General features: G+C 43.3%; 2 protein-coding genes across 6 annotated transcripts in view; one reads left to right on the plus strand and one right to left on the minus strand.

Moving 5' to 3' along the window:
• The window catches only part of LOC306833405 (E3 ubiquitin-protein ligase TRIM21-like), a gene marked incomplete at its 5' end in the record, with an annotated part of 3,105 nt that extends 1,474 nt beyond the window's left edge, over window positions 1–1,631 (minus strand). Inside the window, one exon of the mRNA XM_079358651.1 lies at window positions 1,604–1,631. Coding sequence (XP_079214777.1) covers window positions 1,604–1,631 — 28 coding nt within the window. The remainder of the gene's footprint in view (window positions 1–1,603) is intronic.
• igf2r (insulin-like growth factor 2 receptor) overlaps window positions 1–18,287 on the plus strand; it is a 77,798-nt gene that overhangs the window by 48,034 nt on the left and 11,477 nt on the right. For all 5 annotated transcript variants that reach the window (XM_079341319.1, XM_079341320.1, XM_079341318.1 and 2 more), the window contains 27 exons: window positions 2,049–2,167; window positions 3,580–3,678; window positions 4,641–4,773; window positions 5,150–5,261; window positions 5,610–5,715; window positions 6,201–6,360; window positions 7,977–8,166; window positions 8,467–8,570; window positions 8,963–9,127; window positions 9,649–9,792; window positions 9,948–10,103; window positions 10,203–10,340; window positions 11,238–11,388; window positions 11,969–12,137; window positions 12,490–12,605; window positions 12,986–13,139; window positions 13,374–13,550; window positions 13,654–13,749; window positions 13,853–13,954; window positions 14,367–14,529; window positions 15,043–15,219; window positions 15,318–15,464; window positions 15,634–15,812; window positions 16,679–16,766; window positions 16,972–17,181; window positions 17,263–17,393; window positions 17,821–17,924. In XM_079341319.1, the coding sequence (XP_079197445.1) occupies window positions 2,049–2,167; window positions 3,580–3,678; window positions 4,641–4,773; window positions 5,150–5,261; window positions 5,610–5,715; window positions 6,201–6,360; window positions 7,977–8,166; window positions 8,467–8,570; window positions 8,963–9,127; window positions 9,649–9,792; window positions 9,948–10,103; window positions 10,203–10,340; window positions 11,238–11,388; window positions 11,969–12,137; window positions 12,490–12,605; window positions 12,986–13,139; window positions 13,374–13,550; window positions 13,654–13,749; window positions 13,853–13,954; window positions 14,367–14,529; window positions 15,043–15,219; window positions 15,318–15,464; window positions 15,634–15,812; window positions 16,679–16,766; window positions 16,972–17,181; window positions 17,263–17,393; window positions 17,821–17,924 (3,790 nt within the window). The remainder of the gene's footprint in view (window positions 1–2,048; window positions 2,168–3,579; window positions 3,679–4,640; window positions 4,774–5,149; window positions 5,262–5,609; window positions 5,716–6,200; window positions 6,361–7,976; window positions 8,167–8,466; window positions 8,571–8,962; window positions 9,128–9,648; window positions 9,793–9,947; window positions 10,104–10,202; window positions 10,341–11,237; window positions 11,389–11,968; window positions 12,138–12,489; window positions 12,606–12,985; window positions 13,140–13,373; window positions 13,551–13,653; window positions 13,750–13,852; window positions 13,955–14,366; window positions 14,530–15,042; window positions 15,220–15,317; window positions 15,465–15,633; window positions 15,813–16,678; window positions 16,767–16,971; window positions 17,182–17,262; window positions 17,394–17,820; window positions 17,925–18,287) is intronic.

Genomic DNA, 18,287 nt, shown 5'->3' on the forward strand with positions numbered 1-18,287 from the left:
TTCTGCAGTCTCAGGTCCCGACCTTCCCCTCTGACAGCTTGGTATTTTCTATCTCTGTTCTCACACACACACACACACACACACACACACACACACACACACACACACACACACACACACACACAGACACCGGGCTCGTGCTCAGGTTTCTGAAGACTGCAGACTCATGCTGCTGTGACAAAGGGAAACCTCTGCTGTTGAATCCTCACTTTCTTCGAGTTGAGACGTTCAGAGCGATGAACGAGGAGCAGAGAGGTCAGACGTGGTCGAGTTAATCATTGTAGCTGACTTCTCACATGACACGGGAACACATCACCAGGCAGACTCGTTCACAAATAGACTGGACAGTCACGCTCTGCTCTCTCTCTCTCTTTCTTTTTCTGTGTCTCTCTCTCTCTTTTTCTGTCTCTCTCTCTCTGTCTCTCTTTCTCTGTGTCTCCCTCTCTCTCTTTCTCTGTCTCTCTCGCTCTCTCTTTCTCTGTTTCTCTGTCTCTCTCTCTCTCTCTCTCTCTCTCTCTCTCTGTGTGTCTCTCTCTCTTTCTCTGTCTCTCTCTCTCTCTCTCTTTCTCTCTCTTTCTCTGTCTCTCTCTCTCTCTCTCTCTGTCTCTGTCTGTCTCTCTCTCTCTGTCTCTGTCTCTCTCTCTCTCTGTCCCCCCCCCCCTTCAGTCTTTATTAACGTGCTCTGCTCGGCCTCGCTCAGATGATCCGTGCTTCCTCAAATCTAAAATCTTCAGAGTTACAAACTCTCCCTTCATTGCGCACTGCGAGTGAAACACTCCCTTTGAGATGATTGACAGTTTCACATCAGTGACAGTGCGTCACAGTTTCATAAACCTCGTCCTGAAATGAATATGGCTTCAGAGTGAACACAAACAGACTGTCGTCATAAAGAGCCTCAGTATGAGGCTGGGACTTCATGTGACCAGGCCGATGACTCGGACGCTCTGTGATCGCTGCGCTGGCCGTGTTAGTGGGTCACAGTGTTACATTCCTGTGATAACAGGCGGGCGGTAATCGGAGGGAGCAGAGGCAGTCAGCTCACTTCAAAACGTTTGTTTTTCACAACGGAGTCAAACGTGATGTTCTTCTTCTCATCGTTTGTGAGAAAGCAGAGAAACTGAAAGACGAAGACAAAGAGAGGGTCGAGCGTTGAAGCGTCTGATCCCGTTTTCTGATTCTGAACTCGTCGAGGAGAAGAAGAGAACTCCTAACTTCTACTCTTTAAAAGTCTGTCACACATTTACAGACTCTTAGCAGAGAGAGTCTGACCTGCTGCGTCTTTATTGCTCACATGCAGAACTTTTTTTTTTTCCCACCGCCTTCTGTTTTGATTCCGATGATGAATGCTGAACGTGCAGACAGCCGGGTCGGGGTCGAGCTTTATCTTGTGTGTTTTGAGAGCTTACGGTGCAGTGGGTCAGCAGAAGTTAATCTGCCAGACTGTCAGCTTACAGACGCACAAGTCTGAGCGCCTGAACACGTTCATGTTCATACCCGTCATTTACATGTTGATACTGATGAAGAAGAAGAGAAACTTTATTAATCCTGTGATGGGAGATTAAATGTTGCTTTGGTATGACCAAATAATGACCCTGGTTCAGACATGCCTGGGGAGACTGAGCCTTCTCCATCGCTGCCCCCTCCCTCTGGAACTCACTCCCCAAACCCATCCGTTCCTGCACACACCTCCCAACTTTCAAATCCATGCTCAAAACCCACCTCTATAAACTAGCTTTTAGTACTTAACTTCTTCTTTCCCCTCTTCTCTTTCTGTTTCTCTGTCTTTTAATGTTTTTTACTGTTTTTTTACTGTTTTTAACTGTACACTGATTTTTACATGTAAAGTGCCTTTGAGCTCCTGTAAAAGCGCTTACAAATAAAATGTATTATTATTATTATGCTTAACTCATGTAGGCTGAAATACACACACACACACATGATCATACAGGATCCTCTGGACATGTTCTAACAGAGCTGAACCGACAACCCTCCTGGAGACCTCACAGTGAAACGTGTGGATTCTGAGTCTTGTTTTCTGTCGTGCACAGGCGAGCTGTCCCTGCAGAGACTCAGCGGTTTGGTGCTGGACTTCAACAACACCGTCACTTGTCCCGGAAGCACCAACAGCATCCAGACCAGCATCAGCTTCCAGTGTGGGAAAACCATGGTGAGATTTCTGTTTTGTTTTCAGACTAAATGATGAGTTTAACATTTAACACTGAGCACACAGTGAGCTGTTTACTGATCTGCACTCCTCTTCATCGTCGTCTCAGAAGGCAGACCCCACCTCAAATGTGACAGAAACCCGCCTCACAGACACTTTTCTTACTTAATTGTGCACAGAGGTGGGAGGTTGTGGTCGTGACCCGAGTCTCCCTCTAACTCCTGGTTATATCCTGCTGCATTCTCACGTCCACTCATCGAGAAGTTCTTCACTCCAGGACGTGTTTAGACTCACATTCATCAAGGAGAGGTGTTTTTTGTTTCGTAGAGGTCAGCTGGGCAGAAACCGCATCAAGAAACCATCAGCAGAGGCAGCTTTAAGTTTAAATCTTGTTTTATTTAGGAAGCAACAATAAAACAACATAGAGATGTGTCCTCCTTTAGAATTTAATAAGAAAGTAACAGACAGACAGACAAGGCAGCTCTTGCATGACTTGCAAGAAAGAAAAAAAATAACGAACTTTAGTAGCATTCAGTTCCATCATGAACGTGCAGTTTCACGATTGTGCAACATCGACGACGTGTTGTTATTTGTACTCGGTTCAGTGAGCTGACTCACATTTTTTATGCCTTTTTAAATAATTGTGTATCATGTCTTTTTAACTTTTATTCATTTATTGTACAGCACGTTGGTCAGCTGTGGTTGGTTTAAAGTGCTTAATTAAATACAGTTGGATTGGACATTTAGAGAATCTGAATTAAAACTTGTGATCTCTTAGTTTCAGTCGATATGATAAATCTTAATTCACAGGGGGTTTTTTATATAAATAGCAGAAGCTGTTGTTAAGTTATGGAAATGAAGGAGGACGGGGTCAGTCAGCTGCTGTATTTTCTGCTCATTTGAGTCAATAGAGAGCGTCGGTGGTTTCTGTGGCAGCTGAGAGGTGGTTTGACATTAACACGTCATTTCCTGACACGTCCGTAAAGTCTGAAGTGCAGAAATGAAAGTTGCTTTGATGGAATCTTTCAAAAAGTTGTCTTATGATTGAAAGCAGAAGTACTAACATCTGTAATAATAATAATTTAAAGAGGGGAGACGTTTTATTAATGCAGCATGTTCAAGACTTCCAGACATTTGTTTTTGCTTTAAATGTTTAAAACTGATTTAAAAAAAAAAAAAAGATATCTCTTAAATACGTGTGTTTTGTGAAGCCTTTGAGCAAACACTGAACCTTCAACTTCTCCAGAAGTAGCCATATTCATGAATGAATGGGCTAGCTTCCTAATTCTTTTAACATGTTTGTCTCAATGCTTTCCTCGTGATGCTGCACGATGAGACCTCATTCATTGTTGTCAGTATGAAAAATGACCTCTGCTTTGTGTGTGTGTGTGTGTGTGTGTGTGTGTGTCCTGCAGGGGACCCCGGAGTTTGTCGCTGTGTCTCAGTGTGTGCATTACTTTGAGTGGAGGACCTACAGCGCCTGCAAGAAGAACAAATTCAAGCCCCACAAAGAGGTAGGTGGTGGAACCTGAGATGACTCAGTGATCTGACGGTGTGAGGTGCTGAGGTGAGAGCTGACCAAGTGTTTCCACTTCCGTGAGGATGTGCAGAGTTTACGGCATGTGTTTGTTCATGGAGAGGACACGTCACATGTTTCAGACTTCTGTGAGCTCAACATGGACTGATTGAAAAAATGTGTGAAGCTGATCAGTTTCTGTTGAACACAAGCTGCAAACCAGCAGGTTTTTTTTTTTTTTTTCCAAACAAGCAAAATAAAAATGTGTTTAGCTCTTTATTTCTCATCTCACGAGGCTTAACCCCTTCCTAACAATAGGTTGTTTTTTTTATCATTCATTTGATTAAAAAAAATAAATAAATTTGATACAAAAAAAAAATTAAAATCTTGATGCATAAATGATCTAAAAGAAACGTCCTGTTGTGAGTTTGCCTGTGTCTACTGAAGCACATTTTCATCACATGACAATGAGCTGATATTCTTTATGAGTTTCTGTTATCTTAAAGGTCACATATTCTGTAAAATCCACTTCACCATGTTTCCCTCGAAAAGTCCGTCCTCTCCGTCTTCTGTCTGCTCCACTTTTCAGAGAATGTGCGCTCAAACACGCCGTCATGCCTTCTCACCGTGAACAATAGGACATGGAGCGAAAAAAGCCTGAGTACACCCGAGCCCTTCCAGAGAGGGGGCGTGGTCAGACACAGCTCATTTACATATTTAAAGCTACAGACACAGAAACAGCCTGTTCTGAGCAGGGCTGAAATAGAGGGGTTTATAGACATGATCAAATACAGGATCAGAGTGGATTTACAACAACACACTTCACACACATGATGAAGAGCAGGAGAATATGTGACCTTTAAGTAGCCTTTAAAAGCAACTTCCTTGATTATCAGCTTAACAATGATGTCAGTAAAAATGTGCGAGTGCTGCAGCCTCTCCTTCCTCCTCTGTGTCCAGGTGCCCTGCTACGCGTTTGACTCGGACGGTAAGAAACACGACCTCAACCCGATGATCAAACAGAACGACGGCTACCTGGTGGACGACGGCGACGACACCATCGACTTCTACATCAACATCTGCAGAAGTCTCAGTGAGTGACCCGAGCGAGGCTGAAGGGACGAATGAGTGAATGCTAGGAGTCATTACTGAGCGGCGTCAATGAAGTTTAGAATTTGTGTGAATTCAAGTGAAAATCTTTTTGAACATTCTCTTCTAATTGTTTAAAAAGCTTTGCAACACTTTTTGTTTTTCTAAAATTGGATTATTATTAAAAAAAAAAAAAGTTATGTTATGATAACAAAATAAATAATATATATAAATAAATAAATAATGAATATATATAATATTTATAATATAAAATATATATACAGTGTAATAAATAATAATAAAAATTTAAAAACAGCTTAGCACAAGGTAATTTTTATATGTCATTTTCTTTTTTTTTTCTTTTTTAATCCGTCCACCAGACCTTGCAGATAAATCCTGTCCTGAGGGCTCTGCAGCCTGTCTGGTCACCGCTACTGGATCCTTCAACATGGGTTCTCCTACCGGGCAGCTGGAGCTGCTGTCCAACGACAGGTATCGTCTTTGTCTTTGTTTATCATCCGGGTGACTCCCATCTCGCCCTGAACTTTACTTTACATGCATTTGAATTGAACTGGTGAAAGTGTTTTTATATGACTGTGGGAGCATCCAGAATGCGCTCATCCAGCCTCATTGTCAGATAACAGAACATCAGTGTTAAAGCTCAGTCAGGTCTTATTCATTCCACTTAGGCCTAGTCCACTTGTTTAAGGTTTTTCTGTGCAGACGAGTAAAGTCCGACTCTGATCTGATCAATGTAACCGAATGTGAAGCGACTTTTAAGAAGAGAAAAATGCACGTTATCAAAATATGTAAGTGTAATGTTTCTCCTCTCCTCTCTAGACTGAGGTTACAGTATGAGGTCACTACTGACTCTGCTCCAGAGATCTGCAACGGTCACACTCCTGCCGTCACCATCACGTTTGTCTGTCCATCGAGCAGACTCCAGGTAGGTTTCACACACGTCTCACATAAATACCTCTAAGCATTCACTATCAATCCATTCCTTTGGTCCTGGTACACATTTACTTCTTTTAATATGAATTTCAATGTTCCTGTAGTTGTAATAAGCAGCAGGAGAAATCCATTTCTTTTCATAACAAGAAGAACCTTTGGTTAAAACTTGTTACCAGGGCAAGAAAATCTGCTGCCTTCGTTTTGCAACACTTGTCTTGTATTTATTTTTTTTACCCATCAGGGATGGAAACAGGATCATTACTTTTTACATTATCCCCTAAAAAACAAAGCGCTGGAGAATAAAATAGGATTGTCATATTTTATTTTACATTTTTTTCTGCACTTTTTCTGTTCTATTAGAAGGGAACGATAGAGTCACATTTCCACTTCTCACAATCTCATATTAAGTTGTTTCATTCTAACCTGATTTCACGTCCTTTGCTCGTGCTTTACTACGCGTGTGCTTTGGTTTCACAGGGAAGCACTCCGAGGATGACGGCAGAGTCAAACTGTCGATACGAGGTTGAATGGGTGACTGAGTACGCCTGTCATAGAGACTACCTGGAGAGTGACTCCTGCAAACTGACCAGCGACCAACACGACCTGTCCATCGACTTAACACCTCTAACTCTGGGATGTAAGTCGCTCCTTCTCTAAACTCTGAATCACTACCAGAGCTCCTCTCCCTCTGGTGTGCAGCAGGTAGAGAGAGAGAGAGAGAGAGAGAGAGAGAGAGCAGAGATCCACCAGTAATAGCTCCTTTGGATGGAGATGTTTCAGTGTACAGTGGCGCCTTAACAATTTGTTGTTAAACTCAGACTAAAACTCGGCGCCCAATAGACTTGTGCTCCTGCTGCTCGCCCCATGTATGGAGTCGTGTTTGGGTTCGCAGTGGCCTCTGACATTGCATATCAACACCCCCCCCAACTCTCTCCTCCCTACATTTCCTGTCTCCCAAAAAGGCAGCCAAAAGTATTATTTCTTCCTATTTTTATTTGCCCTCCTTCTTCCGCGTGCTTTGTGGCTTCCCACCAACGAGAGCAACCTGACCAGCCTCCTCGATCTCTCACCTCCCATTCCAAGAGAGTAGCAGCCAACAAAAATGTAACTTCTTCTCAGACTGGATGTTCTGAGGAACAGGAGCCTTAAACAAGCACAGCAAACCATCTTCTATGAAGGTGTAAAAATATGGAGTACAAAATGTTTTTTTAAAGGTCTAAAGTCCTTCTCTCTCTAAATACCCATCATGACATATTGAACCTTCAACAGTTATTGGCTCATAATGTCTTCTTTTAGCCCAGTTAGAGGAAGTTGCTCTGTGAGTAAAGCATGTTGACTTCCCTGTTTTTTTCCAGACCAATGTCAGAAATAAAAAAGTTTTCCACATGTTTTACAAATTCTGATTCATTCCAGAGCGTGCAGTGTTACAAGAAGTGCCTTATCATCCCGTGTTTATACCAGAGGAAGTATTAAAGGTCACATATTGTGCATAATACCCCAGTCGGTCTATAAACCCTCCAATGATGAGAAAAGTCCATCCTCTCCGTCTTCTGCCTGCTCCACTTTTCAGAAAATGTGTGCTCAAACAGGCCGTTTGGAGATTTTCCCTTCATGACATCACAAAGGGCAGTAGCCCCTCCCCCAGGTGGGTGACACTCCCACAGCTAGGTGTTTGTTCTGCCCTCTGAGTCTGCCTTCTCACCGTAAACAATAGGACATGGAGCCAGAAAGCAGCGAGTACACCCGAGCCCTTCCAGAGAGGGGGCGTGGTCAAACACAGCTCATTTACATATTTAAAGCTACAGACACAGAGACAGCCTGTTCTGAGCAGGGCTGAAATAGAGGGGTTTATAGACATGATCAAATACAGGATCAGAGTGGATTTACAACAAACACACTTCACACACATTTTAGGAGCTCTGAGATATTTAAACTGAGGAGGAGGATATGTGACCTTTAAAAGTCTAATACAGAAACTCAAACTGATTACTGGCACTGACTTTGAGAAACATCCTCACTTCCTGTCCTGCTGAAAATAAACCAAACGTCTTCTTAGTGTAATGAAGGGGCATCTTTAAGGTTATCTGAATAATACAGAAGTCTCAAAGATTTCCACACTGAGAGGAGTTTTGTTGTCAATAAACTTCTAACTTATTCTAAAGTCCAGAAGAACTTTCAGGATGATTATGAAATGTATTAGTTCAGTGATTATTTCTAAACGCTCTAATTGACTCTTTGTGTTTGTGTGTTTAGCTTCAGACCAGCCATACTATGCTCACTCTGGACCTGATTCTGGGACCGACAGCTACATCTACTACCTGAACGTGTGTGGAGGGATCCCGACCAAAGAATGTGGCGACGATCCGTTTATATCTTCCTGCCAGTTGAAGACGTCGGGAGACGTGAAGAAAGTGGCGGGAAAATATCAGAACCAGACGCTACGGTAATAATGTGTGAATCAAAGTTGGCATGTCGAGGCTTTGTAAGATAACGTTTACTATGATTTCAGTTCATCTTAATTGATCTGTTAGGGCTCGGGATGAGTTTGTCCCCCAGATCACACTCGGAGTCAGTTGTTTACAATTCTCTGAGCTCTGTCCGCAGCACATGAAGCCGAGTGTCGCAGCAGAACAGATGGTGCTGGTTGAAAATGCACTTTTTCAGATTACTCATTTTCTAAACTCTTTCGCACTCTTTTTTTCTGTCGTGTGTGTGTGTGTGTGTGTTTATATTCCATCCTTAGTTATTCCGATGGAGATCTGACTCTGATCTACCCAGACGGCACCAGATGCTCCAGCGGCTTCCAGAGAATGACCATCATCAACTTCGAGTGCAACAAAACTGCATGTGAGAATTAACGAGGACGCTCTTGGCACAAAATCATCACCACACCGTGCACGATGCACAAACTTATCAGAGGAGCATAATACTTAACCTCCATATGATATGATTTTTTCTAAAATTGAGGGGAAAACAATTCTCCTAATTTGAGCAGTACGTTTAATGAGACTCCGCCCACATTCTTCCCGTGCAAAGTTTCCGCCACGATTTGCAAAATTGTTTATTTCTACTGCTGCCTTTTTAATTTAGCTCCTGACGGGATGACTCAGCTATTTAATGCATTTCTACTGGATCACTGTTGCACCCTCTGCATGTTTATGATAATCAGACAGGAGAAATCATGTCATAACTTCACCTTTAGATGATCGCTCATTCGTGGTTTGCCTCCTTTTCTTCAGCCAACGGTGGGCGAGGAGCTCCGGTGTTTGCTGGGGAGACTGACTGCACTTATTACTTCGACTGGGACACGGCGTTTGCCTGCGTCAAGGAGAAGGAAGACCTGCTGTGTCGAGTCACCGACGGAAAGAAACACTACGACCTCTCACCGCTCACCAAATACCCCGGTAAGTTCACATTGTGCTGTCATTATGTTCACGCGCTTTCATAAATCTCACGAGTACAGGGAATTAAAGAAAGTCGAGTTTTTATTTATCTGTCATACAACAGGACAAGACAAACAAGTGATAAATCCACACACAAGTAACAGACCACACATTAAAAACCCTGTTTAGCTTCATTGGTTAAACCTGAACATGTGCAGGTTTTTTTTTTTTTTTTTACAGTGAAAGTGCTTTTGTGCCTCTTAAATGTTCGTAAGCGTTCAACTGTGGACTCTGTAGAAGTGAACCAGAACATCTTAAGATGTCAGCGTTTTCCCTCCGTTCAGGACAAACTGAGGTGTATGATTTTTTTTTTTTATTGGGAGGAGAAATGGTTTTCCTTTTTTTAATTATTATTTTTAAAAAATTAGCATTTTTTGTTTGCATCACTTCTTCTTTTTTTTCTTCTTTTTTTTTTTTTTTTTTTAAATAAAAGCCATCCATTTTGTCAGTAAACGATCCTCTCCCTCTGTGTGTTCCTTCAGGGGTAGAAATCGAGGGGAACTGGGAGGCTGTGGACGCCAAATCTCCAGAGCCGGACTCGCGCTACTACCTGAACGTCTGTCACAAAGTCCTGCAGACGGGACGCGCTGTCGGCTGCCCCGTCAACGCCTCCATCTGTGCCGTGGGTAAGAGCTCCTGCAAGGAAAGAGATGGTGGAGAGGAAGGGCTTCAGATCTTTCCATAAAAAAGCAGAAGTCAGAAAGTTGTTGTAACTTCAGTCAAACTACATTCCTGTCTTTTTTTTTTTTTTTTTTTTTTTTTTTTTTTATAACATGAACAGATAAGAAGGGCAAGGCCATCAGCCTGGGCAGCTTCAGCTCTTCTCCCCAGAAGGCAAAAATAGGAAGTGACATCGTCCTGGTGTACACTGACGGAGATTTCTGCAGCAATAAAAAGATGAGGATACAAACTATCCTGACCCTCAAGTGCAAAACAGGTGCGTGTGAGATTTATTTATTTTCTCTATCATGTTTGTTTTCGGACATGAGAATCTCTCATCTCTCTATTCTGTCTTTCTTTCTTGTTTTTCTTGCAGGAGATCTGGAGAGCGCTCCGATCGTTCGTAGCGTTTCCGACGACGGCTGCGTGTACGAGATGGAGTGGTACACTGCTGCTGCCTGCGTCCTCTCAAAGACGCAGGGAGACGACTGCAAGGTGGAGGACCCACAGGCCGGTAAGAGAAAACAAGGATTTACACTAAATTATATACTGCGTTCGGGGGGCGGCTGTAGCTCAATCCGTAGGGAGTTGGGTTGGGAGCTGGAGGGTCGTCGGTTTAAAGGGATACTTCACCCATTTGTATGAAGCTGTGTATCATTAGAAACATGGTAGTAGTGTTGAATGGTCGTGAATCCAACCCTGAAGTTCACATGAAGTTTTCTTCATGTGATGCAATATGAAGCTTTTTGCATCACATGAAGAAAACTTCCAGGCAAAGAAAAACATATTTTTCTCGTCTCAGGGCAAAATGAGGGTTGGATTCACGACCATTCAACACGACTACCATGTTTCTAATGATACACAGCTTCATGTAAATGGGTGAAGTATCCCTTTAAGTCCTGATGTGGACCAAAATATGGATGTTGGTCTTGTAGGTGCCAGACCAGCTTCTCTTGAGCACTGCCGATTTGAGTTTTATTTCCTTTGTGTTTTTGCAGAATACATTTTTCTGTATCAACAAAAACAACAACAGCTGAATAAACACACTGAAACAGGAGTAAATGGCCGCTCTTCTTTTATAATAACAGTGAAGGCCCAAAAAGACGAGGAACCCACCAGCAACCTGTAATCTGTTTTTAAAGTTGTTGTCAATCCACACAGTGATAAAAGTATCATGAAGTAAAGTTTGAAAGAATGTTTGACTGTAAAATAAAACCTTCAATCATTCACCAGGTCATGTGTTTCAGAGCAAAACACACAGTGGGTCACGCCTCTCTGTCACATGAGGCTTGTTGACGTCTGACGTTTAGAACCAAATCACCTTCCTGCGCTGCCATCTAGCTGTCGCTGCAGGATCTGTCACCCTCTCGTCATCCTCTCTCTCTCACCAGCCTCTCTCCGTCCTCCACAGAGTTTTCTTTCGACTTGTCGCCTCTCACCAAAGCCAACGGCGGCTTCTACAACCTGTCCAGCGGCGTCTACGACTACTACATCAACGTCTGCGGCTCAGTCTCAGCAGCTAACTGTCCTGCCAAGGCCGGAGCGTGCCAGGTGGAGAAGAGGTGAGAAAGACGGGGAAGTTGCAGCAGCGACTGTCAAACATGCGTTAGATCAACATGTATGGTCAGTGTGAAGTTCGGTCTCACATCGTCCAATTAAGATTGTCTCGACTCAATCCTGAAGTATTCATCATGTACTTAAAAAACCCGTTTGCTTCCCATTCCATCAGATCGTACATTCAATGTGTTCAGATATTTATTGAGGTTGAATTGACAAATCAAATATTCTCCTCCTTTTCAATAAGGCTCAGAACTCCTCAAAACATGTTTGACTGTGATGCTCAGAATCGTTTCTGTGTCTTCTTATTGGGTAACGTGCCGAAGCTCTCTCCACCCCTCAAGTCCAGATGGTTTGACGAGTGCGAGTGCTCCGATCTGATCCGAAGACAATTGTTCAGTTTTGCTGAATTTTACCTCTGGTTGTGATCTGGTGATAATGTGGGACCTATGAAATCCCCAAAATGAACCAGGAAGTGCACATCTATGAGTTCCACCTCTCGTGATCTCATGCTGCCAAATGACCCAACAGAAATGTGAACAACACGTGATGTGAGGATCTTTTTTCACTTTCTCCCCGCTTCAGTTCCTGGAGTCTCGGTGAGGCGAACTCCCGTCTGTCCTACTACGACGGCCTGATCCAGCTGACCTACAGTCACGGCTCGCAGTACAACAACCAACAACACACTCTGAGATCCACGCTCATCTCCTTCCTCTGTGACCCAGAAGCCGGAGCTGGAAAACCTGAATTCCAGGTAAAACTCCTCCCTTCTTTTTTCCCTCTATTGTTTAAACTGCGTTTGTTTTTATTTCAACAATGTGTGTCTGCGCTGTGGGACGTTTTCAAGGTTCAAGGTTTTCTTTATTGTCAATTCCAAAATGTCAGACATACAGTGAAATCGAAATTACGTTTCCCCCCCTCCCCCCAAGTAAAATAAGATAAATAATATTTACATTAATAAAACCTAAATGTGTAAAAAGTACAAAGTTAAATAAAATGGAGTATAAAACAAGATTAGAATTTCTTTTTGTTGTTTCATATTTAAGGTTTTAAATCATGAAGCTCGCATGTTTACATTTTAATCTTGTTTGTTTTTATGACTCCAGGTTGAGGACAATTACACCTATAACTTCCGCTGGTATACATCCTACGCTTGTCCTGAAAGGCCTCATGAGTGTTTGGTGACGGATCCCCAAACTCTTGACCAGTACGACTTATCCAGGTAATGCCACATGCGTCATGAGCCAGATACAGAACCTTACTTTTTTCAAAAAACTTTATTTACACAGGTTTTTTATATAACACATTGATACATACAAAAAAGTACAACATCACGGACAATACAACAAAAACAAACGTAACCAATGAAAAGAGACAAAAACAACAACAAAAAAAACGTGTGTGCATTCTATCCATAAATGTTGAGAAACCACCTAAGGGGCTGCAGACTCGGATCCAGGCCAGACAAAGTCTGCACATAGTTCAAGAATAGGTTCTATAAAATCTATGAGCAGATCCGTTGAGAACCTGACATTTTATATATATAGAAGAAAATCAAAAATGTCTTTGACCAACACACCCTCATCCTTCCTCTTTCTGCAGCTTGTCCCGCTCGTCCTCCAACTGGCAGGCCATGGATATGACCGACACCCAGAACCTGAAGAAGTACTACATCAACATATGTCGGCCAATCAACGCCGTGCGGGGCTGCGACCGTCACGCGTCCGTCTGCCAGATGAAGTACACATCGGGGCAGGTCTGTGACGGCCGGAGAACAATGTGAAACAAACAGAGCTAATCTCAGTGGCTTTTATGTTAAACCTTACCATGAGGGTTTGTAAGCAGTGTGGGGTCTAAACTGGGGCCAGTTCAGTATGTTCTTGTTCATTTGACTATTTTAACCTCCTGAAGTTGATGTTGTTGCTCTTTGAGAGCCCGTTGTGTTGGTGTTTTTAAACAAGCCGTGTCCTCTCCTCTCCTCCGTCCTCAGAGCTCTCCAACAGAGGTCGTGTCCATCAGCAACATGGGAATCTCCAAGCGGGGGCCGATCATCGAGGCGCGGGACCGGCTGCTGCTGGAGTTCACCGACGGCTCGGTCTGCGTGTCAGACGGCCAGCAGCTGAAACAAACCACGCGTATCCACCTGGTCTGCTCCAGAGGCTCTGTGGTGAGTCAGCTGGTTTTACACCTCACGCTCCGTTTAGTTTACAGACGCATCAAAATCTTCAGCTTCTCTTTTTAAAACCCCGTCTGTGTTCCTCACTGTGCAGTCGATGAATCCACGCTTCCTGATGTACCAGAACTGCACCGCCAACTTCATTTGGGAGACCAGGGCAGCCTGTGCCATCAAAACCACCAAGAACAACGTGAGTCTCCTGAAATCTCCTCGTCATATCCTGTGTTTACATCACGTCTGAACTCTGATGAGCTGCCAAACATAAAGGCTTATTCTATTAAAACTCGTTTTAGAGCTGTGCTGTGGTGGATCCAAACACCGGCTTTGAGTTCAACCTTCAGCTTTTGGCCTCCAAGACTGGATACAGGACAAGTGCAAATGGAAAAGACTTCCTGGTAAGATTTGTTTTATGTTCAAAAAGCTGCCGTTTAGCTTTTTTTTTTTTAAATCGACAAATTAAAAGATGCAAAACACAACTTGAAAGGGAATTTGAGGTGCAAAGTTTTCTCTTATCGTCATGTTGAGGCTTTTTCAATAATCCTTCAAGGAGATGTGTTGTACTCACTTTTCACCATTAATGATGTCAGTCTGTGAAAGCTATAGAGCAGCATTGCGAGATGTTCATGATTTGTCTTACGGAGACGTTTAATCCTACTTTCAGCTGCCCACACGCCACCGCTTGGGAAACGTGTATCTTGTGTTTAAGAGAAATTTTTGCAGAGATTCAAAAACGGACAACCAACGTCTCACCTGCACGATCGATGCATAAAGTTTTACTGTAGGACTCATCGTCTCCGCTCTGTGCAGGTGAATATCTGCTCCGACATGGCCGAGTGTGGGCAGGGCATGGCCGGCTGTGAGATGGATGAGGGGCATCCGGTCAGCCCGGTGGGGGTGGAGAAGACCCTCCTGTACTCCACAGACGGTCTGATCAAACTCACATATAAGGGACCTCTGGACACGCCCACAGGTCAGAAAGACACTTAAAAAAAAAAACCTCTTTTACTTGAGCTGTTGTTGATGTTGTTTATATTCAGCGTTTTGATGACCTTTGACCTGCTCTGGTGAATTTGCATCGACTTTGTTTTTGCAGCTGGTTTTGAAAAAGCAAATATGATTCGGCTGAGGAGCTGACTGTGGCACATTTGCATTATTTTTAAGTTTAAACAGACAGTTAGCACATGCGTCAAACAAGCGTCTGTTTACAAGAAGACGTGTTAAAAACTCCTTCAAACACAGATGAGCTGTTTTTTGATGATTTGTTTCACTTAAATGTCGATTCCTTTTTGATTTTCTGTACACGAGATGAACGATCAGCAAAGTTGAGATTCTTATTTTAATACAATTAAAAGGTGAGCAGAGTAATTATACCACGTCAGGATCCAAAATTAATTTATAAAACCATCCAAATCGTGATGTCCTTTCTTTGTTTTCCCGTTCTCAGTTTAACCTTCATCTATTTTTTATTTTTTCCCTCCATCAGCGACTCGAGACACCTTCACCATCAACTTCGTGTGCAATCGCAGCTCTCACCCCGGCTCGCTGAAGCTGGTTCAGGAGGAGTTGAGTACTTTACCTCACCACGTGGTCCACAACGTGCTCTTTGAGTTCTCCACTGCTCTGGTCTGCACCCCTGCTCCCGTCGACTGCCAGATCATCGGTACATATCCACCGTTACACACACACACACACACACACACACACACACACACACACACACGGCTTCATGTTCAGCTTCTGCTTTCCTGTTACCTGTAGATTCTCACGGTCACGAGTACGACCTGAGTCACCTGATCCGGGATGGAGAGGACACGCCCTGGGTTGCCATAGAGACCGACACGGCCAAATCACACAGCTTTTACATCAACGTCTGCAAACCTCTTCCTCAAGTGGGCGACTGTCCAGGTGTGTTTCTTCACCTCACAGACATGCACGAAATGAAAGCGTCAGGACTGCTGTATTTATTTTATATCACGTCGATAATTAAAATTCAGTTCTATCCTGTACAGAGTAATAACAAAGAAACCAGTATTATTGTTTTCTCGTCTTTAATATGTTCTTTTCCTTTCTCCAGAGGGTCCTTTGGGTGCTTGCGGTGTGATTGACGGAAAGAGTTTAAACCTGGGGTACGTCCAGACCAGCCCGCAGGCGGCAGAGGACGGCTCCATCAGCATCGTGTACCAGAACGGAGATCAGTGCGACGCCACGTCACGCTACTCCACACGCATCATCTTCCAGTGCGATGACAACCCTGTGAGTATCAGAGCATCCGCTCAGCCCGCGACCTAAAACACACTCTGCGATGTGAGTCTCCCCCTGCTGGCCGTTTGAAATCAGGTTGTCTCGCCTCAGGAACCACCACTGATTCCTCCATGAGAAATCAGGACCCTGAATTTCTGATATTTTTCAACCAATTAGATTCATTCAGTTAAAATTTTAAACGTTCTTTGTAGACTTTTTGGCACCTTTTTTTGTGTTTTTTTTAACGCACACATTCATGACGCACTGAAAATAACTTCACATCCCACTTTTGGGTCCTGACCCACAAGTTAAGAACCACTGACCTTCAGGTTTTCAGACCCACCCTGAACTATTTGTCTCCATGAAGGACGTACAGAAAGTGAAAGCTTTGATCATTAGGAAATGCTTCGAGGCGTCCTTCTTGTGTGAAGAGCAGGTGAAAGTCTGCCCTTAGTCCAAATAAGATCATAGATCAGTAAAGACAAACAAACACACACACACACACACACACACACACACCCTGGACTGGTTTAGCCAGAATATCATTAAAGGAGCAGTATTTGAATTTGACACCTAAAATGGGTACTGCAGGCCTGCTATTGGTCAAAAACCAAAACAGAACATTTAACTTAGCAGGAGGTCATACTGGCTGCTGTATTGTTGTCAGAGAAGCCAGCACTTCAACACAACACGTTTCCTTCATGTTTCCTTCATGTCTGATCATATAGTAAGGTTATTTCATAATTTCATTCAGTAGATATCTTACATATTGGACCTTTAAAAACCTCTGCCTTAAATAGATAGTACACACAGCTGATATGTCACACACATGTTTTAGAGAGAACCTAATAATGTGGTGTTTTCCTGTTTGTTTGTAGGGCTCTCCCATGTTCGACAGAAAAATTGGTTGTGAATATGTTTTCATCTGGAGGACCTCCGAGGCCTGTCCTATCAGGAAGACGAAAGGTGAACGCACGAGTGAACTTCACACAGTCATCACTTTGATACATGAAAAAAAAAAAACAGTGCTCTTGGAGGAGTTGTGTTTTTAAAAATGTGAAATTAGAATTATCAGAAGCAGAAATCCAGTTTGAGTAGAAGCGCTGCATCAGTGTTGTTTTTAACTTTGATGGAGGTGAGATAATAATGATCCGTTTTCTGTCCCCTCCAGGTGTCGACTGTAAAGTTCGAGACCCGCGGAGTGGCTACGAGTTCAACCTGAACTCTCTGAAGGGTCGAGATTATCCGGTCAGAAATGGAAAGTACATCTACCACCTGTCGGTCTGTGAGGGGCTGCAGAAGGGCATCTGCACCCACATCGACACGGGCATCGAAACTGTGTCGTCCTGCCAGGTGGACGGAGACAACCACAAGGTCGCAGGTACGAGAGAGGAAAAAAAGCAAAATGTGTTCCATCCCTCGTTTGTTTGTGCTGTTTCACATTTGTGTTGCGTGTCGGCAGGAATGGCAAACCAGGTGTTGACTTACGTGGGCGACCAGCTGATCCTGAACTACACTGATGGAGAGACGTGTCACAAAATCTACAAAAGATCAACAGAGATCCACTTCTCCTGCCACTCTGACCGCCATCCTGTGAGTTCAACTATTCCAATCACTTTTTTTTTTTTTTTACTGCCACAAACTGATTCAATTTGTAGTAAAGAGCCTGATTTTGTTTCCCCCCCTTCCTTCAGTACACTCCCTGCTCCTCATCCCGATTGAATTCATCTAAAATTCTTCAGCACAAATGTTTGACTCATCCCTTGTGTGTTCTGTTACCCTCCTTTATTGAAGCTGGATTGGTGCAGCTTGACCCGACGTCCATGGTTACACTTCCTTCTGTTTACAGTCTGTGTGCTCATTTGTCCAGCAGAGAGCAGCTGAAAGATTGTATTTAAGCTACTTTAGAAGAACATCCATCCCCTTGACTCGTTTTGCCTTTGACAGCAGGAAACATCTCTGCACTGAAGGCCAAGCTGTTTGCTAAACATTTCTGTGTGTGTTGTGTTCGTTGTCTCAGGGGGTCCCAGAGTTTCTCAAGGAGACTTCAGACTGCACCTACCTGTTCAGCTGGCCCACGGCTCTGGCCTGCATCCCGCTCAAAACCATCAGCTGCTCCTACAAGTAACAAAACTCTTCTTTTCATTATTAACACACTCAACCAGGCCAAACTGGAATACACACAATTAGAGTCACATATGACCTCAGATGGAGTCTGATTTTGGTATAAACAAAAGACAACACAACTGGGACTGTGCATCATTTAAACATTACATTAATCAGACTAATATAAGTAAGTTGTGTATTTCAACCTTTCTGTCTTTAAACACACACGAGTGTTTGATTCTCATGCTGATTTTAGTCTAAACCAATCTGCAGCTCATGATGCAGGTTCATGTTTTCTGCACACTGCATGCAGGGAACAGTGTTGTTAAAAAGCAGCGACATGTGCAAAGTTTAAAGTTCTAAATGTGTCTTCATGTCTGT

Source organism: Symphodus melops (genome assembly GCF_947650265.1).
Source record: "Symphodus melops genome assembly, chromosome: 1".
In the NCBI taxonomy this organism is placed as follows: domain Eukaryota; kingdom Metazoa; phylum Chordata; class Actinopteri; order Labriformes; family Labridae; genus Symphodus; species Symphodus melops.